Consider the following 25,558-nt stretch of genomic DNA (forward strand, 5'->3'; position numbering starts at 1 on the left):
TGACGTGACAGGTATTCATCAGTGGGTTTGATTTTGGGGAGACACAATTGGGTGTCTACAACCAGCATTCTTTGTTTTTAATCTCTGTACTACCCCAAGCCAGTGGGAAATTGGCATTATTCCCATCTTTTCAAACTGCAACCAGGATCTGCCCAGGGTAAGCCCCTTTGAGATGGAAGCCATCCACACCAATGATGGGTCTGCAACCAGAAATGAACCCATCCCTAAGTGCAGCTAAACACACAAATATCCTCATAAAAATTGGCCTCTCAATTTAATCCTTGTCATCCACCACCACATTACACTCACTTCCAGGGTTCCATTTCAGAATAGTCTTCCCATAGTCTCATACCCTTGAATACTGTTCTTTTGAAGACCCATAGATTATTAGCTTTGTCCTGCTTCTAGCCAATCATGCCTTGGAATATGTTATTTTGATCCCCAAGTCATTCAAAGCCTTGTCTTGAATCTATCTGATCTTCCATCTGGGGTTTCCCCTAAATTCCTCCAAGTATCTGCCAGCCAGAAACTCTGTTGTCACCTTGTTGTTCATTTTAGTCCTAATACACCTATGCTTCAACCTTAGTGTCTTAATTTGCCAAGCATCTGATTTCACAAGCCTAGTTGCATAAAACTTGAACCTACACCTAACACCTTTGACACATGTACACTTCACTAACCTACAAGTTTTCTTGTTGTACACACACTTGCATTTCCTCCTGCAATATGCTGTCAGTCTCTTTGAGTAATTGTGAAGCAAATAATACTCATACCTATTTTCAATTGCATGATGTCTCAAAGCTTTTCTCAGTATTTTCACATCACTAAACCTTTGACCCACTATAAACTTGATCGCCCTATCAAAGTCTGTCTCAGGATTAAACCAAGTTACACTACCTTGATCATCATTTGAATCACCTTCCAAACTCCTTAGCTCATCAGAATCACAATTTGCCTCCACTTCAACCCTCACTTCAATCCCTTTCAAAAAAATTTCTATCTCAAACCTTGTGTCATGATCCTCATCATCCCTATGATCCCCTCCCTCACCAACTCCCCTTAAACTGCCCTTAACTTCACAGTTGATATGCTCCAAGTTTTTCTTCAACCACTCCTCATCATCATCTGAGTATAAGTCCGCTTCTGCCTCATCAACTTCTAACTTGATCAAAGTCACTCAGATCAGATCAAAGGATTGTGTTTCACCCTCCTCATGCTCAAACTCATTAGTATCATCCATTAAGCTCCCCACTCTTTCTTTTTTCTTACTTTCTACAGCACCAGTTGCAACAAATCCAACCTCCTCACCTACTTTTGTCTTACCCTTGTCTGCAGCAGTAAGCTTACCCTTCCCTTTTTGTGTAGTAGCACTCACTTTCTCAACCCTAGGTATCCTCTCCTCTGTCTCTCTGTCATGTAAAACAATGCCCTGTAACCTAGGGCTTCACCTAAATGACTCTCCTTCAGTGGGCTTACTCGCTAATGGGCTGGTGTCAATTAGTTTAGGCCCACCCAACTTCTTTTTCAGTTTCTTCCTTTGTGTATGGGTCAGCTCATTTCCATCTATACATTTGAAAGGTGTCTTGTTAATCCCTTCAATTAGTTCATGACTGGTGACAAACATCTCAAGTGCCCCCTCTTTGTTCACATACTCTAGGAAACCATTCACCTCACCATCAACCAGCTCCCTTTTACCATTCACCCAAGACTTCCTCTTTTGTTTATACCAACAACTAAACCCCCTAGGAACCTTCACATTAACATACACAAAGCCATGTATAGCTACTTGCCTAAAAAAGTGTACATATATCTTAGACACTTCCACATCTTTCATCTAATAAACCCACCCACGCACCATTCCAAGTTAACACCCTCCTATTTTTACCAGCTAAAGAAGGTATAAAGGCACCCCCCTAATGTAATTTTTAGGTTCACCGTGTCCATTCTGTAATAATTCCAACATAAGCATACACCCCAATAAACAATTTCAGTAATAATACTCCAAATCACTAATTACAGCAACAAAAAGCAATTAACAATGATTGTGCACTAAATTAACAGTTATCAAGTACATCTAACCCTAATTAACTAATTATTTAACAAAAAACATAGTAATTCAGTCAAAGATTCGCATAATTAGGGTTTATAATATTGTATTCCACATATTCCCAAAAAAGCATAAGTTACCCCAATTAACAACCCCAAATCCAACGAAATAATTTACAAAAAAGGTTTAAAGTACCTCTTGTCGTAGTCAGGGAATCTCAATTTCTGCCAGCAAATTACCAAGCTTTTGGTCCCCTCCCCCTATTGAAGATGACAAGTAAAGCTAAGGTGTTGCGATTTTGTGGTTCCAGCTCGTCTTCAACCACCCAAATTGATTTAGGGTTTCACTTTTTACAGAGAGAAAGATGAAAAATTAAAGGAGAGAGAAGAAATTACAGAGGAGAGAGAAGAAATTGAAGAGGAGGAAGGTGAGAAATTGAATAGGGAAGGTGAGAGAAGGAGGAGAGAGAGGGAAATCATGTTTAAAACATTAAATTTGGAGGGAAGTGATAGTTTGTGGGCCCCACAGGCGGTTTCCGTCACCGGAGTTAGGATTAGGTGGTAAAATGATTTTTTTTTTATGAGGTGGTAAAGTAAATCTTTTTTTTTTTTTGAGGTGGTAAATTCAATATAGTCGTTATTTGAAGGTGGTAAAAATCAAAACTTCCATAAATAAATAAATAAATAGACTTAGTACCTAAACGGTGAAAAAAATAGAAAACTTAGGGTCCTTTTGTTAACTTAACTCTATTTATTAGTACAAGTATCATATATAATATATATAATTGTTTAGTAACACAATATTGGAATTAGTATGCATTGAATGCAGCTTGGTGCCTAACCTTTTTCTCTTGTTCAACCTTGCATTAAGGCACCTAAACCCAAATAATTCCCTACCCCCAATTTTCTGTCTCTTTTTTTTTTGCCAACAATGATAAGCCAACTTCTCAATGGAAGTTAATGTCTAACCCACATAAACCAAGTTTATGTGTAGCATCTCTTGCCAAATTTGTTAGTTTATAATGTTCATTTATTTGTGACTTTTTTCATGAAATATATTTCGTGATTTATTTTATTGAATACGTTACACATGTAAAAAATAAATACTTTTTCCGTTTCTTTTTAGATGGATCACTTTCTAAATAACGAAGTTTCAAGTTAAATACATCATCTTTTTTTAGGATTTTATAGAAAAAACACCACAAAATTGTCACAAATTAGATTATAGCACCCAAAAAAAACCCCTTATACTACTAAAAACCCAAAAATTGGCTTTCACTACCATTTGTAAACCCACCAAATCTCCCTCTACGTATATATTATATTTACACGTATACAAATACCATAGAGATAGACTTGGGCGTATTACCGCTACTTGAAAACGTAAGGCTTATTTAATTAATTACTCAAATTGTAGCGGAAAAATAACAACTTTTGTTAATAAAAATATGATTAACCATAATAACTGTTTTAAAATAATCCAATAAAAACCCGTCCACGCATAAATAAGATTAACTCCTAACTACGTGATCCCAATTACGACTCTAGTATGCGCACGAACAACTCCACACTTGAAATCAAGATTGCTCACCAAAAATGGTAAACAGGGCGAACCAAAACAAAAAGGAAAATAGATTAGCAAAAACGCTAAGTATATATTTTTTTGATGCAAAAAAAACGCTAAGTATATATAAGTGCAAGACATGTAAATAATTTTATTAGGCAAACATGCTTTCGAATAACCATTTAAATTTAAACTTGCCACAAGTCACTTTCCAAAATTAGACTTTCCAAAAGTTAAACGTTCAAGGGTAGTAATATCCATAAACCAATCGATTTCCAATTTATAAACTTTCCAATTTTAAGATATAACTCCAAACCAATTTTCCTCACCTAAGTATGCACATCCCCCAAGCAAGTTAAACTATACTCAAGGAAAGACCAGATCATACAAAGCTCATGGTCTTGCTTAACCAGTCCCGGGTAGAGGGACAATTAAAATAGCAAATACTCAGGCTCATAATGAGCTGCAAAATTAATTCAATCAAGTGATTTATAAATTAAACAACTTTTATTAAATCAATCAACACTTTTAAAGTACAAACCATTAAATCGTAAAATTATATAGTTTAACCCATCATGAAAATCGTTAACTTAAATATTCATACGCAATATTTATTCAAACAATCATTGAGATAAACATTTACCAAAATACGCATTCAAAATTGTATCAAGGACCTAGCCACCTATACGTACCTTGATCACGCAAAAATAAAGGTACGAAGAATACTAAACTTGACCACGATTGAGGGACTCCTCCTACACAAATAACATAACCTTAATTAATATAAGGTTAATTAAACAATACAAAACTATAGATAATACTCTATTTGTGCATGAATTACCAAAACCTTTAACCTTATTAAATCAAAACTCTAATAATTTTATAGTATAAAAAATTAGCTAGTATATGCCAAAAATCATCACATTAATTAGTATTGAAATAGCACTTATAAAATTTAGCAATAATGATAATCATAATGATCATAAGATAAAAGAAAGCAAGTTTTTTTTTTTCGTTGCTTGCGGCAGAAGGAGGGTGAAAGAAACAAAGTGATACTACACCTTAATGTAGTACGGCAGCAAGTATTAGGCGGCAACAATAGTTACGGTTGCGGTGTTGGTTTGAGCATGAAAGAAAGAAGGAGAGGACCAAGAGTTTAAGAAAAAGAGTTTTATGATTTTTGTGTGTGGAATTTGTGAAGGATTGAGGGTCTATTTATAGTGTTTAGAGGGGCGAAAAGATAGAATTGAAGGTATGACATGTTTACTAGAAAATATGATAAGTTTTGATGTTTGTTAAATTACTTGGATCAAATTGAGTCTAAGTTAGTTGTTGGGTTAAAAGATCTGAATTGCTAAACATCGCCCGCGAATCTCCACATAAAGCCCACAAAATTAGAGTGAAATGTCACTTTTGCCCTCAAAGTAAAAAACACAATTTCTTCTCTCTATTCTCTACTTCCACTTTCTCTCTCTAAAAAACTTTCCGAGCGATGTCGAGGCGGCCCGGCAAGGAAGTGGCGGCACAGGCGGCGGGTGGACAGCGGTTTTCCGGCGAGAAGGTATTTTTTATTAATTTTGTGTTTAAAAATTAAAAAAAAAAAGGTCGGAGGCGGTGGCGGCGCCTAGGCCAGACGCCACCACCACGGCGAAGGCGCCTAGGCCAGACGCCACCACCACGGCGGCGGCGCCTAGGCCAGACGCCGTGACGGTGGCTGTGGCGTCTGGCCCAGGCGCCAGAACCACGGCACCGGCGTCTGGCCTAGGCGCCGCCGCCGTGGTGGTGGCGTCTGGGCTAGACGCCGCCGCCACCGTTACGGCGTCTGGGCTAGACGCCGCCGCCACCGTTACGGCGTCTGGCCTAGGCGCCGCCGCCTTTTTATTTTTTTTTTTTTTTTTTTTTTGGTTTTAAATTTGAAATTTAATTTTCGAAAATAATTAATTTTTTTTTGATTTTTTTTTAAATTTGTTTTTCTTTTTTTTAATTTTAAATTTTATGTTCCTCTTTTTTTTTTTTTAATTTTTAATTTTATGTTCTTGTTTATTGTTTTTGTTTTTTTTTTTTTTGAATTAGTTTTTTTACTTAAAAAAAATTTTATGTTCCCTTTTTTTTTTTATAAATTTTTTTTAAAATTTTGATGTTCTTCTTTTTTTAAGTTTTTATAATTTTATATTTTTCACTTTGTTTTTTCCAATTTGTTTTTTTTGGGTAATTTTTTTTTTTTCTTTGTTTTTTCCAATTTTTTATTTATTTATTTATTAGGTTATTAATTTTTTTATTTTTAGGTTGTTAATATTTTGTAATGTTTTTAATTTATTTTCCATCATATGTATATTGTTTTATTTATTTATTTTAATTACTTTTTTTATGTTTATATTACATGTTTATATTGCATATTACATGTTTTGTTATTTTGTGTTAGGCATCGTATTTTCGTTCTGGGGCTGGGAAGAGTATGGACATTATGAGAAGTACGATGAACTCAATGGAGAGCTCGGGGCCCAGACACGTTAGATCCCGTGGTATTTCGGCCTCGGCTCGTAGAGAACGGGTGCACTATTCTGAGGATGATGAAGATGATGATGGTGATGAGGAGGAGGAGGAGGAGGATGCAGATGAGGATGTGGACGATCAGAGTGGACCATATGATGATTACGGTCCATTCAGTCAGAGGCTTGATGATGTGTATGAGACGCGTAGGGTAGACGTGCGTAAGGGTAGAGATGGTAGATTTGTTAGTAGATCTGGCACATCATCTGCGTCCACTGTGTCTGCGGTTAGCAGAAAACGGTCGAGGGCCGTTAATGATTCTTGGGTGGTGAGGGGCGAGGTGGCTGGGGGACCTATAGACGGGAGTGTGATTCCTAGCTTTCTAGGACACATCGCTACCCGTATTTGGGAGGACCAAGAGCGGGCTTTGGATAGCGGCATTTTGAAATGCCAAACCCGGGAGAGGACTTGTAACTTCTTGTGTAGTTGGGCTGAGGCTTGGCCGGAGGAGAGCGAGATGGTCGGCCGATTGAGGGCCACTAGAGTGAGCCACCTTCCTGCCACCATGCATGAGAGGATTGACTCGACGCTGATCACGGCTTTCGTTGAGCGATGGCAGCCGGACACGAACTCTTTCCACCTTCCGTTCGGTGAGATGACGATCATGTTGCATGACGTCGAGGCCATCCTTGGGATTCCCGTAGAGGGAAACCGAGCATCTGTTGTCACAGATGCGGATCAGGCAGATTTATTGGCGGAGCTGTTGGCGGTGGATAGGGCTGCGCTGTACACAGCGGCACTTGGTGTGTGGGATCACGGCGGTGTTAAGATCGCAGCAGTTTTGCAGCGATGTTTGCACCCCACTTCACGTAGGACGCAGGACACACAGCTGGCTGCATATGTTTTTCTTCTTCTCGGGTGTACCTTGTTTCCGGATAAGAGCGGAAACAAGCTCAGGCCACGCGACATAGTTGACGCGTGTGAGCCCGACAGAGTAGGCCAGTTTTCTTGGGGGTCGGCTACATTAGCGTACATGTATCGCCAGTTAGGATTCTCGAGCCGGGCTGATGCGGCAGGTATCACTGGATGTATGACGTTGTTACAGACGTGGATATACGAGTATTTCCCGGCGTTTCGACCACACCGCGACCCGGTTCCTATTGGGGATGGCCAGCCACGTGCCTGTGCGTGGAGTCCGCGTGTCGAGAAGAAGTCCATTGACCGCCTGCGATCGATACGGTTATTGCTTGACAGGATGTCCCCATTAGAGGTAAAGTGTTTAAATTATTTCTACTTTTATAGTTTGATGTGTTTATTGTATGAATCTTACTAATTTTAAAAAATGTGCAGGTGAACTGGATGCCTTTCGGCCAGAACCCTAGTAATAGGGTACCCAGGACCCTCTACACGGGACTGATTCAGTATCGTGAGATCGTAGAGGCGTACATGCCGCAGCGCTGTCTTCGCCAGCTTGGATATGTCCAAGTTGTTCCTCCTCCACCAGCATGGCCCAGTAAGGCCATCCGATCTGCGTCGTCGAAGGAGTACGTCGTCCAATGGCCGGCAAGCATGATTGGCACGTGGGAGCAGTTTCCGATGGTTGCCCGCATATGGATTGAGCAGCTGCAGCGGCCGCCAACTGGGGTGGCTGCCATGTGTGACCAGCACTACATGGAGTGGTACAACCGGCACTCGCACCCGAGGTTGATCAGAGACGTCCACCACGGCGACGACGCCGATGATGATGATGTGCCACCGCCCACTGCCGTGGATGCGGTACGTCTCATAAGACATTTGTAGTTGTGTTTTTTTCCATATAATACGTCTCATAATACGTCGTTATTGAATTTTATGTGTTTTGTTATGTGTAGTGGATGGGAAAGATGACGCAGTTGGGACACAGACTTTTTGAGGAGAGGGACAACATGACGACTGCAACAGGCAGAGCTGTTATTGATGAACTGGAACGGGCCCTTGAGCAGTGGCAGTGGGCGTCACAGAGAGATTATTGATATGTCGGCAGTGCATTTATAAAACATTTTCCTAGTTGTTTGTAAAAGTTAACATTATCTGTTCTTATAATTATTATTTTAAGTTCTTAGAATTTGACATTATATTTTTAGTTTTTATAACTTTTATTTTAAGTTGTAATTAGTGGGCATACGAAAACTAAATACAGGTTCACATTTAAATGGGAAAACTAAATACGAAAATTAGAATCCGAAAATTAAATAAATGGGAAAAACATAGCAATAGCAATATTAGGTCACATAGAAAAGGCAACTAGATTGTTCCACTGCTGCACCCGGTCATGATATAACGCATCCCAGCCCTCTACGCTTGCTGTACGAATGGTGTACCACGTTGGTATAATCGGTGGGACCGGAAAATCGGGTGACAGGTCCAGTCGGATGAAATGTCTGTATGACGGCCCCAGAAATCCAATAGCAACCTCTCTTACCGGTCTGGTGACGGTCTCACGCGAACACCAAGGCAGAACCGTGGTACACGGATAGTAAGCTCGAGCATGCAAACCAAGGCCGAAATGCATCACTGCACACTTGTAGATGTTTGCAACGGCGAAGAGATCAAGGGGCGCGTCGAACCAATGATTTTGACCGCAACGTCCTCCTCCCCACCGGATACGCTGCAGAGACCTATCCAAGTCCTGTCCGTACACGTGGCGATAAACAGCTCGGTTTGAGGCGATTTCACTGTACATCAACTGACGCACTAAACCGTAGTTGTCTTCACCCATCTGAAACACATCAGCCACAACCCGAAATCCACAGTTACCATCTGCAACCACATCATTCCACCCGTCCAGGAACGGCATCATGATGTTAGGGATCCTGTCTTTATATGGAAAATGTTCAATGTCCATTCTGCCTGTTGCACACATCAAAAAACACAATTAACAAGTCAGCAGAAAACTTGACAAACACTCTAAAAAGTAAATTAAACTAAAGTACCGTACCGGTGCCGGGCATATTCACCGACGAAGAAGTTTGACTACCACTTGATGACGATGTACGACCACGGCCACGACCACGACCACGACCACGAATGTACTCAAACGCACTCCTTTCCCGCCGTGGTTGTCGGCCCCGTGGTCGCTCGACCCCCTCAGGTTCCTCATGATCCAAGCACGACGAGTTGAACATGTCATGAAGTACGTGGGTAGCACTACGAATGACTGAAGGGTGGCTGGAGGACACTTGGTCAAACATCGAACGAAACTGCTCCAACTCCTCATGTTCACGGTTGACTGTCTGTGGAACAGCATGCTCTCCGATAACGAGCGTCCGCCAGAATGGATGAACCTGATCAACATGTAACGACGCCCTATCTTGCGTAATTACGCGGTGAATGGTGCATGCACAAGGTAGTCCATGAGTCACCGATATAGCACATCCGCACCGAATAGCCACTTCATCACCCAACTCCCTCATCCTGGTGTGCTCGCTCAGAATCAACCCCAAGCAGTAGTGTGACACACGACCATGGAGAATCTTAAATATGAAATGGCTATACATCGTGCCATGTCGCCGTCTGGAGTCCTCGAGAGAGTTCTTGATGCCGTTCCTCTGAGTATCAATAGCCTTGTTTATTCTCTCGAACAGTGTATCCAGAGCAGAGGTGGAAGAATCAATCCAGTCCTTCAGAGCTCTATGAGCGCTCTCAACTCTACATGTAGTAGTGTTTCCAAAATGAAGAACTTGGTTTGTCCAATATTTGACAAACTTTTCCCTCTGAGGCACCCACTGCTGCATCACATAGTCTACGATTGCCGGGCACCATTGGTATGCATCCTTGAAGTTATCCAAGGCTCGGTCGTACTCTGCCTCCGTGGTAGCTTGCAGGATCTTCCGCCACTTACCATTTACCAATCTCTCTGCTGAATCTAAGTTCTTGTTGAAAAGGTTGTAGGCTTTGACTTTCACGCATTTGTTGATGTGCCATGTGCACAGTAAATGGCTCGACTCCGGAAACAGCTCCGCTATAGGGGCAAAGAGACCTCCCTCACAATCGCTGACGATGGCCGATGGCTGAACACTTGGGCCGATGTAATTTCTCAACTTCTCCAACACCCAACGGTAACTCGCAACCGTCTCATCCTTCATAACTGCATAACCAATCAAAAAGTTCTGGTTCGTTGGAGTCATCCCAACCATCTCAACCAGTGGAAACTTATACTTGTTTGTCTTGTACGTTGAATCGATCAGAATCACAGATGGCCAAGACGAAATCATATCAGCACAATCAGGATGCACAAGGAACAAATGAGTCACCTCCGATGTGTCTTCATCAGATTCAAACCAGTACAGGTAACCACGTGCTTGTGCCTGGTGTAGAAGCTGCTGTATAGGGTTCCTTCCCTCTGACCGTTCAAACCTCAATTTATGTCTGACGTTGTAGATGTGTCTTCGGTTTGGCTGGTCTTCAGGAAATTTCTCCAACACAGATGCTAATATTTTAGCAGGCTTCACTTGAGCATCACTCATTTCTTTTACAATTAGTTTCGCAGCAGGACTTAGGCCATTTAAATTGATATACATATGATTGAGAGAATGAAGATAGGAAGCAAAAATTGACAATGAAGAAGGCTAGAGGTTAAGTAAAAATATATTTATCATAAAGCCATATAATGTGTATAGCTAATGGGTTTGCTAGCTTCACGTTTTTTTTTTAATTAATAATTTCAAAAATCATAATTAAATAAATAAAATAGTTAAATTTGATTAATAAACTAAGTTATTATACAGAAGATAATAACAATACTAAAATTAGTTGTAAATCATGATGTATATTATATAGATATTATCTTTATAACTCTTACAATTGCTAGTATAATAACATACGTATTGAATAAAGTATGGACCGACCTTTAAAAGATAATTAAAGCTATATTATTGATTTAGAAATCCGAAAATAATTAATTATTCAAATACTTATATTTGGTACTAAAATTTAAAATTCATTTTGACTCCAAATTAAATAATTTAAGAAGTTTCCAAAATATTTTTCTAAAATTTGGGTAATTACACATTTACCTGATATCATCCAAAAATCCGTTAATGGGCCTTACACTTTATATGTTTCAATTATCTATTGGATAAAAAAAAGACAAAAAAAAAGAAAAAAAAAGAAAAAAAAAAAGAAAAAACCCTAAAATGCTAACCTAGCTACCACCCTACCACCGGCGCCAGGTCCCCCTGCCCCCACCACCTGATGGTTTGTCGAATGTTATTTAGGCATGTAAGCCCTATCAAATCAAACACCTAAAGTATTTGGACTTAAAATATTTGCTTGCGCTTAGGCATAAAAGCCCTATCAAACACCTAATAGTTTATCGAATGCAGTTTTCACGTAATATATTTCATTGTTAGGAGACACCTTGTACAATAAAGGGGCCATATTTCATTAGTTTCTAAACTCTCTTAGGCCTGTTCTGTTGAGCTTAATTTCATTTCAATTTAGTTCAGCTTCAATCAGTTCAGTTCAATCCTAATTTCCTTCTCTCTAAACAATTCATTTCAGCTCTATTTAATTCAGTCCACTTCAGTTAAGTTGTTTTCAGGTAATCGGAACAAACCCTTACTTTAATTTCACTCAAGTAACTTTATATTGAGGTAACATTGATCATTTTAAGACAACTTTAAAATTGATACATCCTGTAATATTACAATTTTAACCTTTTGATAAACGAACTTTGTTTTCCAAGGTGACATCTACTTTTTTTTATTTTTATTTTCCAAGAAAGCATGGTGGCATCTATCTAATTTATGCTTGAGTGCTCTACGGCTAGCAAAATTTCAGAATTAAAAACAATAAAATGTGACAAACCCCTCATACGTCTAACATATACATATACCAATGTGATGTGCTAGAGTAGAGAGTAGTGCAGATGCAACAAATATTTGCGGATCTTTTAACTCTAACCGCATTTTCAAAAAATCAACGTCATGCACCTGGCCAAAATGGAACCGTTCACGGGATATACTCCTTTCCTAGTTTTGTTTCATTTCCTTGAAATGTTTCATTCATTAATACACCAACAAACAGAGAGTGCAATTGAAATCAACTCAATTATTTCTTACTTTAAATACTATTTTTGGCACCAGAGACTATGAAAATTATGGGTTCTTCCTCCAGTTTAATTCACAATAACCCACTAATTTCTAAGTCACCCACTAAATTATTCACTTCTTCAATCAAGAAAAATGATGTCTTTTCCATCAATTTCCCATTTTTTCACAATATCCATCATCCTTTTCAGGTAAAATATAATTTTGTTTAATCTTGGTGCTGTGATTTGGGAAATTTATTGTATTTTGTATGTTTCAATGGTTGTTTGTAATGGGGTTGTTTATGATCTGTTTGAATTGCTTTGGGAGTTTGTAATGTAGGGATTGTTTGTTGATGTGGAAGATGTCAATTTAGTTCACCAATTTTTATATTATATGAAGTGAGGTTCAATTTTGTGAGATTTTTTATTTTTTATTTTTCTCTTTATTTAGGATTAAAAAAAGACTAAGACACGTAGGAAAAGAGAGATTGACATTGTACATTGAATTTTGGATGATGATAGAAAAACATAATATTATTCATGTTTACACAAGGAGAGATATTTTTTATTTTATTTTTGAATGTAAGAATGTGACAATTGTGCCAATTTAAACTTAGGTTGAACTATTAAATTAAGTCTTTGTGTGATAGGCGGTAAGGCATTAGGGATGGGCATGCTAAGGCCGATAAGAATAGGGTTAGGCTTGTCTGCATAATAAGTGAAATAAGGGTGTATGTTTAATATGCAATTAAAGTGTTTAAATAAGTGAAAAATTAGGTGAAAATAATGTAGATTGAAATTAACGGAAATATACATATTTAAGTTATACTATCTCTATTATGTACAAATTCTATTTGTGAGTGTTAAATGGAGAAAAATCTGATAAAGAGAGATAGAAAGTAAGAAGAGATATTTTTTATTTGAGCATAACAAAATTTTGAAATTTTGATTCACTTATAAATAAAATGCTTGTATAAGGGCTTGAACCTAAGACTTTTAGTCCAAACTCAATGCATTACCACTATGACAAAGCTAATTTGATGTAATTTATTGCATAAAAATTGTATTTAACCTATAAATTTATATATTTACTTAAATAAAAAAATAAAAAATAAAAAATTTGGGGGGGCCGGTGCCACCCAGGCCCTTTCATAGATCCGCCAATGTCTCTAACGCTAGGTTGATATTTAACTCTATTTATATTAGAGACAACAAACCACATGATTTCATATATTGGTTAATAAGTTTTGAACTTCAGATAATATAAGTTTAGATTCTGTAAGTACACATGAAATATGCGTCTATGTTTAATATGCAATTAAAATATGTTTAGATGAGTAAAAAAATGAGTTGAAAATAAACATAGTATGAAATTCATGGAAATATACATGTTTATTTTAGATTCTAATGTGAAAATTTGTAAATATCGTCTGAGTTATACTATCTCTATTATGTAAAATAAACAATTCTTAAATTTGATAGATTGGAGTAATGATCTATTGGTTTGTAAAATCATATTGTATCACTTTTACAAAGTAGGAGGCATTAGCTCCCATGCTTAGATGGATGATAATTTTGGGGTGCTTGAGTTCTTTGGTGAGTTTTGATTTTTATAAAGCTTTCATAAAGGCAAAAGTTTTTGGATTGAAAAGTAGAAATGTGGCTATAAATTTTGAAATTTATATTGTTAGTAATTTAAAATCTTAGATGAAATTGTTCATTTGGATAGTTCTTTTTTGGAATTTTGTCTAAACTGAATTACCTACCATAAAATTGGAAGGTTTTGTTAATTTAATGTTATCATGTACTCCTTATATTCCAATATATAGTGTAGTGTTTTTTAGGTCAAAATTTACTAATTTATAAATTTTGTGTACAATTTTATTGTGTAAATGACATTTTGGTTTTAAGTAATTTCATGATAATAATGTAATGTTTTAATTTCATATGAACATGTAGTAATAAAAACCCACGGTGGGTTTATTACTAAAACGTGTAAAATTCATGGTCTAAGAAAGAAGAGAGTTGTTTTCAAAAGACATGTTATAAACGTTTGAAATTCATGGCCTAAGAAACGTTTTAGTGTTTGATTATTTTTGTCATTTTGGCTCTTTCCATCCATAGGTGGGTACTATGAGAGTTGCTAGATCACCTGGTTTAACGTTAGAAAACATTAAATGGCCTTCACCTGATGACGAAATCCCATTTTGGGAAAGTAGCATTACTACATCTCACGTGACTATAGAAGCTCCTCTTAGTGTGGACAAGGATTCAGATCTTATGCATGTAATCCATGTTACGGCTGAAATGGCACCCATAGCTAAAGTGGGAGGTCTAGGAGATGTGGTAACTGGACTTGCTCGTGCATGTTTGTCACGCGGTCATACTGTGGATATTATGCTTCCATTCTATGAGTGTCTCCCAAAGCAGCAGATGACTGAATTCAACTTAATATGCACATATGATTCGTACCATGATGGCAAATGGGTTCAAACAAATGCATATCGTGCTGTAGCTTCAGGTATTCCTGTCATTTTGATTGAACCAGCCAATCAATTCTTTAAAGGCCAGAGAATATATGGAGGTTCATATGATGAGTTGGAGGCATATTTGTTTTTCTGTCGTGCCTGCCTTGAGTACATGCAGGTTTGTCTAGTAATCATTTGACTCATTGATTTGCTTAGTTTATGAGAAAACTAGTTTAATTTTGTTGAAGTTATCATTCGTCTCTTGAAAATTCTTTTACTATCACATATTTAATTTAATCACTATTAAGTTTTGGATTCAAATGGTACTTTCATGCTGCAGCCCATAGTTGCCATCTGAATTCATTCCGCTGTCCTGACTAGCTATTTTGTCATGACTTCTGACAGGTGACTGGTACACAGCCAGATATAATCCATGTACATGAATGGCAGACAAGTGCACTATCCTTGTTTTATTGGGATATGTATCATCTCCTTTCACTCAAGGCAAGGACATAGATTATAACAGCAAGTACTTTTTTATAAGATTTTTTTTTTACTACAGTTCACCGATTTTAGATTGTTTTACACTATTACCCTTTGTTTGTTAACTCTTCAAAGTTGTTACCTTGTGATTGTGTGTACTAACTCTGCAGTACATGAAGGAATTCATTCCAAGGTACAGACTTTTGAAAAGTTGATGAACAAAAGGTAGGAAAAATAAAAATTGAAAAGAACATTCCAAAGGCATTAAATCTAAAATTGGTAAACATAAGGTAGTAAAAATCAAAATTTACATGTTGTATGTATTTTTTATTTAATTCAAAAAATCTACTTTGTTACTTTTTTTTTTTCTTCGTCTTCTTCTTGTTATTGGGAGGGGTTTCCTTTCGGTTGATCTTGAAAATATTTGCCATTTGATGTGTCACATTTTTCAGAAACCAAGAATAGTATTGACAATCCACAACATGGAGCATTATGGAGAATGCCGGTATGCCATTATACCCTTATGTAGCTATAGAAGTGAGGGCGGCCAACTGTATTTTTAAGCTGTTCTTTGTGTGCTATCACTTTGTATATTCTTGGACAAAAGTAGTTATTGACATGTATCACACTACCTATACTTTATTTGTAGTTGATTGACTTGATTCTACAGAATAGAAAGTAATCAAATTGAAGCAAGATCAAGTAGAATAGTTATGGGAATGACTGTCAGCTTTTTTTTTTTTTTTATTTTTATTTTTATTTTATATTCTAGCATTGTAGTCGGTGCTAAGTGAATATGCTCTTAAGTTTAATCATTATCGATACTCTAATTGCAGGTTTGTAGTTTCTGTACTTGTGGAATGGAATTGTGAACTGATGTAAGGAAAGCTGTTGTTGTGTGCTAGAATAGGGAGAATTCCAATTATACTTTGTTTGACCAATATATGTCAAAAATGCAGAGTGTGACCAACTTTGGATTCACATGCCCAAATTCTTTTCTGCTGCTTGTTCTGAAACCCCTGAGTTAATGTGTCTCAGTGTGATATGGTAGACATAAACTACCAAAGTTTGATTTTCTGACTGCATTTGTGATAATGTTTGGGACTTGGCCGTTTGTTATAGGGTGACAGTGTTTGACTTTTAATACTACATTTGTTATAGGGTGACTGCATTTGTTTGGGAGTTGGCCGTTTGCAATCATTGCATTGTCATTAATAATTCTCAAGATTGTCTCTTTTAAATTTCATCTAAAAATTAAGACCGTTCTATTCTCTATAAAAAATAAAAATAAATACTAAAAAAATAAGAGTTTTATGGAATTAGGTTCAAAACTCGAGGTAAGTTTAGGCTATCTTGTAAGGGATATCATGTTTATGTTATAAAAAAAGTTCAGTTTAGGTAAATTCAAATAAGGTCAAACAATTATAGATAAGGGGTTTTGGGGTGAAAATTTGAAGCCTTAATTAATTAACCTGTGGTTTGTGTGGTTGATAATCATGTTGACAATTTTATTGCTTATAGTTTTGTATCTCTTGATGTGTTACTGTGTTTATATGTTCATTTTGGCAGTAAAGAGCAATTTGGGAAGTCCGGTCTTGATGGAGATGTTTATGCTACTACTGACAAGGTGAATATTGTGTTTACAGTAGTTTCGATTCCCATAAAAAAAAGTGTATCATGCATTAATAGAAGCTGAGTTAGTAAAAAGTGTTTTTACTTTGCTCGTCAACTTTGCTTGATAATAGATGCATATTTAGGCTATGTTTATCATCTTATTTTAGAATCTTGTTACTAACAGATTGGATCAAACCAAATTTCAATAATAGATTTTTTGAGACCATACCGATAAAGCTATAAGATTATACAGCTAGGATTACCAGAAATCAGATGAATCAGACTTTGTTTCAGAATATATATCCCATAATAATAATAATTATAAGATTATTATTCTTATTACTATTACTACATTAAGTGTGATATTGATAATAATTTAATCAGTAATATAAATAATAGGGTAATAATTTAGGTACTAAAGTTTTTTTTTTTTTTTTTTTTAAGTTTTTTAAATTATTATTTTATTAATGTAATAGCACACCACCAATGTGTAGCAAAATTAAAATATAAAGCACTGCAAAAAAATTAAAAGACATTAGAGCATAGTTATTTATATCAGTTAATTACTACATGCAAAAGTGCAAAACTACTTGTAAGATGTGCTTAATTGCTTATTTTTATTATTATTATTATATATTTTTTTTTTGTTTTTTTTTTTTAATTTCAAGATTAGATATTTACATGTACCACTACTATAATTACTTAATTAGTATAACCTTAATTAATAATAGCAGTAGTGCTAATATTATATTGGAACTCTGGGTAGCCAGCATATTGCTACTTAGGAAAGGTGACTTCCTGATGGAGGTGATTTTTCATCCATTTATTTACTCTGCCCAATTGATACAGAGCACTAGATTAGTAACTCAATATGTATCATGTAGTTCCTTCATTATTTCTGTGCTTGAGTGAAACCTCATGCTAACTCTAACAAAACAAATTGAAACTCTTTCCTGCTCATTATTGCAGGCGGTGGATGACAGAACTATTGGACACAATCCAGAGAGGTTGAGCTTACTCAAAGGGGGTATTGTATACAGCAATGCAGTTGTGTAAGTAGCTTATCTTGTAAATATAAGAAATGCTTGATAATTGTTTATTTTTTATTTATTTATTTTTTTTTTTTTGAAATTTTCATTCCAGAGGTTTAAGCATTCTAGTTTCTTATAATTCAGTTATGATCAGAATAAGTTCCTCATTGCAGTGGACGCAATTCACACCTATTGATGGGCTAGAAATATATCCTTTTGTATTCATTAAGAACTGCCATTATTATGAGAATTCTTGTTTGTATGACATTTGAACTGATTGCTTTACTTTTAGTTCTATAAAAATAATTATCACTTAAAAGAGAAATATGAGGCCAATATTACAGCAGATATATCTAACTAGATCTTGTTGGAAATTCTACATTACGGCTTCCTTTTCTCCCATCCCTGGATCCTAAATCTGCATGATTTGATATAGATTTTTTTTGGTTCATATCCCAATTTTGACACGATGTTTCAGATAATGAGAGAATTGTTGGAATAAAGATGAATGCTGGAAGAGTTTTTTTATGTAATTGTAGTGAAATTGATATTGGAATAGTTTCCTTGCAAAGTCTTATATTAGCTTTTACCCTGTTAACGTGCTTGATTTTTGCTCCCTCCTTTCCAGTACAGTCTCACCATCGTATCTGAAGGAAACACTCGGCTCTGGTTGGCTTTCATGTATTCTGATCAAATATCGTGACAAGTAAGTTTTCAGTGTATCGTTGACATCTTTAGTAGTTATCCCTTTGTTGTGCAGCTGTTTCATGTGCCTGTCAAGTGCTTGTTCAACGTGTTCCCTCTATTCTTCAGGTCTAACATGGGTTGATGCACGATAAGTCGATAACTAATGCGAGTATATATATTTTTTATATAGACATAGATAATAAATTTAAGATGTCTTAGAACTTAGAAGTTTTACAAAAACACATGAACTCTAAATCAATATAAGGGGAACCGAAGATCATCAAGGTACATGATTATGAGATGTGATGGGGTTTTTAACTTTTTACGCTAGCTGTCACAATCCTACCGCAATCCTCATCCTTTATCAAGGCAAGAGTCTAGAATCTTAGAGGTTTAGACTAAGTTGGACGGTTGGAGGTGTACATGGAATGTAGTTTCTAACACTCAGTTTTTTTTGTTTTTTTTTTGGTGTGTGTGTGTTGGGGGGGGGGGTTAGGGGGTGATTAGGTGATTATGACTCATTATTCAGTGGCGGAGCCACCCTTGTGCACGGTGGTCACGTGACCCAGCAAAAAGAAAAAGAGTCATTAAATATCAAACATTGCATTACATAACCACAAGTGCTTCATTAGTCTAGTGGTTAAGGCCTCACTCCCTATTTTATACTACCTATATGACTATATATTTTTTTTTGAGCACGTATTTTGAAATTACTATACACCGGATGTATACAAAAGTTTTAGAGTGACTTTTTTTAATTAGCTTTTAGAATATATGCATCAATTATTGATTTGTATGCGGTCGGTTGGTGACGGTGAGTCGGTGACCCAGTACCCATAAAATTCTGGATCTGCCACTGTCATCATTCCATGGTTCATAATTTTCACAATGCACTACTGTTGGTACTTGTACCTTTTGGACTTTGGAGTGCTCAATAGCATTTCTATAATTAATTTTTTTTCGCTTACATAACAATATTTTTTCCTTATGCAGGTACAATGGTGTTTTAAATGGCATAGATACTTCCTTGTGGAACCCAGCCACTGATCCTTTCCTGTCAGCTAAGTTTGATGGTAATAAGTAAAAAAATGGGGTCCTCTCTCTAGTATCCTCCTCTCCTCTACCCAAAGAAGTGAAATTATTGCATGATTCTTGACCGTTGGTCGTCTTTTTCCTTCCCTCAAAACAAGGTTGTTATCATTTTTTGTTGATGTGCGGGTACTAATTATTGTGAAGAGAAGGGGTCTGCAACAGGGGTGTGGAAGGGGGAAAGGTTAGGTTTGGGGCAACCTATCAAAGAGGTTGTGTAGGAAAAAGAAACCGATCATTGGGATATTTTTTTAGACTTTGATATATTCATAATCATCTTTGTTGAATTAGTAAAAAAAAAAAAAAAAAAAAAAAAAAAAAACCCATTCTGCAGAAAGAGAAAAAAAGTAAAGACACCTGACTGTAATTTAAATGCTGACTCTTGTCACTTCTTTTTTGCTACTTTGATCATAGAAGTCCTACTTGCAGTTATCTTATATTTTTTTTTACATGTTGGCACTAGTTCACTATCAAGGGGGCAGGGCAGCTCTTTACAAATATAAAATAATATACTAATTGCTTAAATTCATCAAGAAGGTGGTGTAGCTTTTAAGACTTTGTAGGGTAAAATGAACTGGAGAACTGTAACCTTTCTCCTTATTTTTCTTATCTGATGCATTTTTTTTATTTATTCGGCAGCACAAAGTCTTGCCGGGAAGACCATATGCAAAGAGTACGTCCAAAGAGGACTTGGGTTGCCCATTAAATTTGTTGGATCTGATACCCATGTGAAAGGCAAGATACCATTGGTTGTCTGCATCACACGTTTGGTTGCTCAGAAAGGTCTTCATTTGATACGCCATGCTATTAAACATGTTGAAGAACTAGTAAGTCTTTCTACCTCACTATTGTTTCTTTATAATGCTTTTGTTGGTTGTTGCATTGTTGCTTTTCATCTGATCAATGAGACCTCTCTTCTCTAGTTGTCCTTTTGACCTTTGTGCAAAAGACTTTGAGATTGTTAAACAGATTGTAGCACAGCTCAAAAGCTATTCTTGCTATGAGTTACCAAAGCAAAACCCTCTTTTTATTGCTCACTATGACAGTATGACTTAGTCTTTCCAAAAAAAAAAAGACAGTATGACTTAGATTTTGTGTATTTGACCTATTAATTATTCAACCCAAATTATGGACAGCTGTACATTGTGAATTGAATTCATATTTGGTGCTAGTCCTTTAAATCAACCTGTACATTCTTGTTGCAAAGGTTAAGCTATATATCCTCATAAGATTTGTATTTCGATATAAAGGTCTTCCCGAACATCTGTGTGTTTGCTGTTCTGAATTTTTAATGTACTGTAAGTATTTCTTTGCATGAATGTTTTGTTCAGTTTCTATTTTCTCGTATATTTGAACTCTTGGCTACCTCATTAATTCATAAGATGCCTTTAGGAATTTAATTTGAATGTTGATTGAAATTCATATCTTATTTGTAGGGTGGACAGATGGTTGTGCTGGGAAGAGCTTCAAATGTTCAAGTGGAAAAGGAATTTGAAAGCCTTGCGACTTTGGTAATGACCGCAATCACTTGAAAGTCGTACTCTGGATTTTCTGAAAGTTGAATATTAATTTGAAATAACCGAATAGTGAAACAGGCTTAATTTGTTCAATCGGACCATGATATGTTATTTTTTTAACATCCTTTATGTGATCTTGCTTATGAAACTTATATGTTTGAAGCTGCTAGGATTAATCAAATTTTGCTGTTTATTATTGAGAATCAGGAATGAGAGAAGTGTCTGTTCTTTTACCTTCTAGGCACTTAAACTGGGCTATGTCATTGCAAACTTCTCCTTCGTTTTCTTTACATAGCTACATACTTCATACAGTTTTCATTAAGTGGTTGTTTTTTTTTTTACGCATCATGTATGTACTTTTGTACTATTCTATTGGAAAATGCCTTTTGTAAATTGCACTTCGGTTTAAATTTGTTGCTCTCTTCATGTATTTCCAAGACTCATACTTTGAACAAGATATGTGCTAGTTCTTTTGCATTTTTTGAGTAGGTGTCACAACTTTTTTATAAGGCAAAAAAAGGAATGATACGGGCTGAAACAGCAACATTACTGAAGAGATGATAACATGCTGTTTATTGTAGTTATATGTATTGTTTTAGAGTCCACTGCTTAAACTTCTCTGAACTTCCCTTTTAAAGATTCTTAGCTCAAAAATTTATTTGCATGCCTATTGAAGTATTAATTCTTGAAATTACCCATGGAATGTTAAGCATATAAGGAGCTAACTAGTGTTATCCTTCCCTTGCAGCATAACCAAGGTCCTAGCATTCGGATCCTTCTGATTTATAGGTATTTTACAATGATGGTGAAATTTTAAATTCACACTCTTGTTCATGACTTGAGAGGGGAAAAGGCATTTTGGATTATGGGGGCCAATAGAGATTAATGAATATGTTGTTCATCGTATGAATGTTGGGTGGCTCAAAAGGAAGAGGCGTCAAGAGTTTTATGTGAGTAGAAAATACCATTTAAACTGAACGGAATATTGAATGTTCCACTAAAGTGGTGATCAGGCTAGCTATCCTCAATGGTGGTTGTTGACCAATATAATGAGTGCAAGCACATAGATGAGGATGTTTTGTTGGATGCTCAATTCTATCTGATCATTTGTGCAGTTCTAATTTTGTTGGATGTTTTGACTCTTCATTTCACCTCAAGTACCGACACTTGTACGTGATTAGGACACTTAAGACACTTCCTTTTAGTTCAAATTCATGGAAATTTTTCACAAAGTAGCTGAGTGTGACACTTGGACACGGATCCATGTTTGACTTTAGTACCACAGTCCGAGTAACATACATTGCAAATGATCATCGTACATGGATTGTGCCTGTTGGTGCAAAATCTAGGTGCTTACAGCTGTTTGGTTTGTTTCTCTTGCAGTGAGGAGTTGTCACATATGCTCTATGCAGCTGCAGATATGGTCTTAGTTCCTTCCATATACGAGCCCTGTGGCCTTGCTCAGATGATTGGTATGCGCTATGGAGCGGTATGTGCCCAAGAATATAAGTCTCTTTATCTTGGTTATAGATCTATTGTTTGATATATTCACAATAAGTGATTATGTACCTCGAAGGATTGATTTACCTTGCATGTGCCAAGTTGAGTCTTTTATTTCATTTGCTTCAAGCCTGAGAAATAGTACCATTAATATTAAAATTATTTATAAACAAATATAATAATAAATTGATGGTTTGAAAGCAATATCTAATTGAATTTAACAAGATTTCACATGTTTGCCAACACGCAACTTTGACAATTAATATCTTTAATATTATATAAATTGAATTTTATAATAAGTTGATCTTTGAAATTGTTATTGAATTGAACCTCAAAATATACCACATGAATATATTCTTCCTTGTGTAAGAGCACAAAAGACGGTTAAAAGGGTGTGTGAAAAGTGTCATATTGAACGTTGAGTAAATAGAAGAAATGGGGGCATTAGTGTGGAGTATGTGGATTGAGAATAGAGTAGATCGATTGAGCTATAGTCCATTACCATCTTCAAGAAACCAATGAATTCATGTTGGCATTGGAGAGAATCAGATAGCTTCTTTGATGTTGTGCGTTGTCCCTTTGGGTTTGTGGGTTGTTGAGGAAAGTAAGGACGATAGGATCTTTGGAGGAGGCCTATCAGTTCTGTTCTACTATGGGGAATATAAGATTATATCGATGTGTGCCTCTACTTTTGTGTCATTACTATTCCAGAGGATTGGATTTCTATCTTGTAAACTGCAATGACAAGTCGTCTCATCAATTCAGGTTCCCATAGTGAGGAGGACAGGTGGTCTTGCAGATACAGTATTTGATATGGATGATCAGTCTAAACATGAGGTGTCAAATGGGTAATCTACAAACTCATCTATCTTTAATTAAATTTATTGATGGCGAACTAGTTGTATCTCATGTTTGGTTCTATGTGAATTCTTGTTGCACTCACTATAATTCAATGTGATTTTATCAGTTTCTTTAAACATTACGATTTTTTTTAATGAATGGCTGATATAAATGTGTGAAGGGAGGGTCCGTAGTCCATAGCAGGAAGCTCGATATCATCAGAATTTATTTGAGCTGCTAGTTATTCTAACTAATTTATACATTGTTTATTGTTTGAGCGCATCAACATGTATGCAGCATTATAAGACAGTTAGGTTCTAACTAAGATACTTGTTTTCATTACCTAGTAATCATCATTCTTTTGTGATAATAGAATAGGTGTAGGGTTTAATGACGGTTGATAACCTTTGTTTGCTCTCTTCCCTAAGGTTTGTGTTTGAAGGGATTGATGAAAAGTCATTGAGCTCAGCTATGGATCGCGCATTTAACTTCTACTCAAATAGTAAGCTCATCGACTTCCTTAGTTCTTGCATTTTCATTTCGCTCGAAGTCTCATTTCATTCTTTTTCTTGAATATGTCAAGTACTCGAGCTTAGTCACATCATAAATACTCTTATTTTTCTGTGTAGAACCAGATGAATGGCAAAAGCTTGTAATGAAGATAATGCAAATCGACAACAGTTGGAATAATGCAGCCGAAAAATACATATCTATCTACAACTCAGTGAGATCATATTGATGGTGTCAGTGATAACTTCACAAGAGTTCATGCCCGTTATCTTTTTTCAAATACAGTGAGATCATATTAGAGGTTCCGACATTTATTATTTTTATTTTTTTTATTTTGTATATATTATTGGAAACTAAATGTGTTTTGTTTGAAATATGTTTGATTTAATGTAATAAAATTTATTGGTGTTTTTAGCTACATATTTTTCCTTAGCACTTCGCTTTTACAATCCACTTGTTGCAACTATCACTTGGGATCTGCTAACTTTTGTTTATCGAATTCATAAGGATAACGATCGAATGTATGAGTTCGAATTCAATTTTGGTAGCAAATCAATAAAATGAATTCGTTATTCGAATTGATGTTACACCGGTGTTTTTGTTTTTTTTGTTTTTTTTGACAGAACCCACGAGGGATTAATTAATATTAAGCTGCAAATCAGAGTTTAACAGATTACAAAGAAAATCAGCCCAAAGCATACTACCAATAGCAAAAGGAGGAGCATGAGCTAGCTCATGCGCCGCTTTGTTCCCTTCCCTTTGAACCCAGCTCCACAAACAAATAGAAAACAAGTTTGCGGCCTCTAAAATGTCATCCAATAGAAGATGAAACGAGCTTACACCAGCAGTCTTCTTCATTATAGCATTCACCACAGCCTCACAGTCACTCTCCAACTCAACCAAGTTGTGCCCCCTTTCAGCAGCAAGCTTCATTCCCAATAGGATAGCTCGCGTTTCAGCCAATTTAGGCTCTAGTTTTTCCCCCAACTTGACAGTAGCACACCATAAAGTCCTCCCCTCAGCATCGCGCGCTATCACACCCACCCCAATGCCAAGATCACCAAGCAGACTCGCATCAACATTAATTTTAACATGGCCTACAGCAGGAGGGTTCCAACATCCACGACTTCTAGGGACAGACCCCTCACTCTGCTTCTTATCTGATTTCCCCATTTCTTTCATAAGCTGCTGCACATGCTTAATCACTCCCTTAGGCTCCCACCACTCATTTTGGAACAAACCATGGTTTTGAGCATTCCAAATAGACCAGCACAGTGTCATCACTTCATTTCTTTGCACACGATCTAGATTACAGAACATATTGCAGACCCAATCTATGAAGGAACGCCACCTACCTTCCACAATCCCCGCCAAGCCACTCTCCTCCCAAATGCTAGCAGCACGCGGACAGTAGAGTAGGGCATGAGCAACATTCTCCTCCACCTCCCCACAAACACCACACAACTCATCAATGTCTTTAACACGAATATGTAGCCCATGTATGGTAGGAAGGGCTTCGTGGCATGCTCTCCAGAAAAAGATTTTAATTCTTGGCAGAACCGGCTCACTCCAAACTAAGTTCCAAACCTTTCGAATGGCAGCATCATTTGAGCAGCTAGCTTCGTTATTCTCACCATCAAAAATCAGCT

At 36.5% G+C, this 25,558-nt stretch overlaps 3 protein-coding genes across 3 annotated transcripts; 2 read left to right on the forward strand and 1 right to left on the reverse strand.

The window, feature by feature from the left end:
* The first annotated feature begins 5,073 nt into the window (after positions 1–5,073).
* LOC110683755 (protein MAIN-LIKE 1-like) lies at positions 5,074–8,214 on the forward strand. Its single transcript, XM_021860156.1, has 4 exons — positions 5,074–5,171; positions 6,033–7,370; positions 7,451–7,876; positions 7,972–8,214. Exons 1-4 carry the CDS (start codon positions 5,103–5,105, stop codon positions 8,110–8,112), a joined length of 1,974 nt encoding a protein of 657 aa, XP_021715848.1. The 5' UTR covers positions 5,074–5,102; the 3' UTR covers positions 8,113–8,214.
* Positions 8,215–8,305: 91 nt separating this feature from the next.
* Positions 8,306–10,303, reverse strand: LOC110683756. The gene is made up of 2 exons (XM_021860157.1): positions 9,078–10,303; positions 8,306–8,989 (listed from the first exon to the last, which is right to left on the reverse strand). The coding sequence occupies exons 1-2, from the start codon at positions 10,273–10,275 to the stop codon at positions 8,367–8,369; spliced, it is 1,821 nt and encodes a 606-aa protein (XP_021715849.1). The 5' UTR covers positions 10,276–10,303; the 3' UTR covers positions 8,306–8,366.
* Positions 10,304–12,128: 1,825 nt separating this feature from the next.
* LOC110683757 (glycogen synthase-like) lies at positions 12,129–24,327 on the forward strand. The gene is made up of 15 exons (XM_021860159.1): positions 12,129–12,380; positions 14,295–14,816; positions 15,044–15,142; positions 15,574–15,626; positions 16,691–16,748; positions 17,705–17,787; positions 18,395–18,472; positions 19,447–19,526; positions 20,182–20,369; positions 20,979–21,053; positions 21,808–21,848; positions 22,443–22,548; positions 23,325–23,407; positions 23,828–23,901; positions 24,029–24,327. Exons 1-15 carry the CDS (start codon positions 12,231–12,233, stop codon positions 24,136–24,138), a joined length of 1,800 nt encoding a protein of 599 aa, XP_021715851.1. The 5' UTR covers positions 12,129–12,230; the 3' UTR covers positions 24,139–24,327.
* Positions 24,328–25,558: the final 1,231 nt, after the last annotated feature.

This window comes from Chenopodium quinoa, unplaced genomic scaffold (assembly GCF_001683475.1).
Source record: "Chenopodium quinoa cultivar QQ74 unplaced genomic scaffold, ASM168347v1, whole genome shotgun sequence".
Classification (NCBI taxonomy): domain Eukaryota; kingdom Viridiplantae; phylum Streptophyta; class Magnoliopsida; order Caryophyllales; family Amaranthaceae; genus Chenopodium; species Chenopodium quinoa.

Coding starts and splice junctions, on each gene's coding strand:
- LOC110683755 (XM_021860156.1), top strand. CDS start 5,103: ATGTCGAGGCGGCCCGGCAAGGAAGTGGCGGCACAGGCGGCGGGTGGA. Junction 5,172..6,032: donor AGCGGTTTTCCGGCGAGAAG/GTATTTTTTATT, acceptor ATTTTGTGTTAG/GCATCGTATTTTCGTTCTGG. Junction 7,371..7,450: donor ACAGGATGTCCCCATTAGAG/GTAAAGTGTTTA, acceptor AAAAATGTGCAG/GTGAACTGGATGCCTTTCGG.
- LOC110683756 (XM_021860157.1), bottom strand. CDS start 10,275: ATGGTTGGGATGACTCCAACGAACCAGAACTTTTTGATTGGTTATGCA. Junction 8,990..9,077: donor GGTGAATATGCCCGGCACCG/GTACGGTACTTT, acceptor TGTGTGCAACAG/GCAGAATGGACATTGAACAT.
- LOC110683757 (XM_021860159.1), top strand. CDS start 12,231: ATGAAAATTATGGGTTCTTCCTCCAGTTTAATTCACAATAACCCACTA. Junction 15,143..15,573: donor ATCATCTCCTTTCACTCAAG/GCAAGGACATAG, acceptor CACATTTTTCAG/AAACCAAGAATAGTATTGAC. Junction 15,627..16,690: donor GAGCATTATGGAGAATGCCG/GTATGCCATTAT, acceptor TCATTTTGGCAG/TAAAGAGCAATTTGGGAAGT.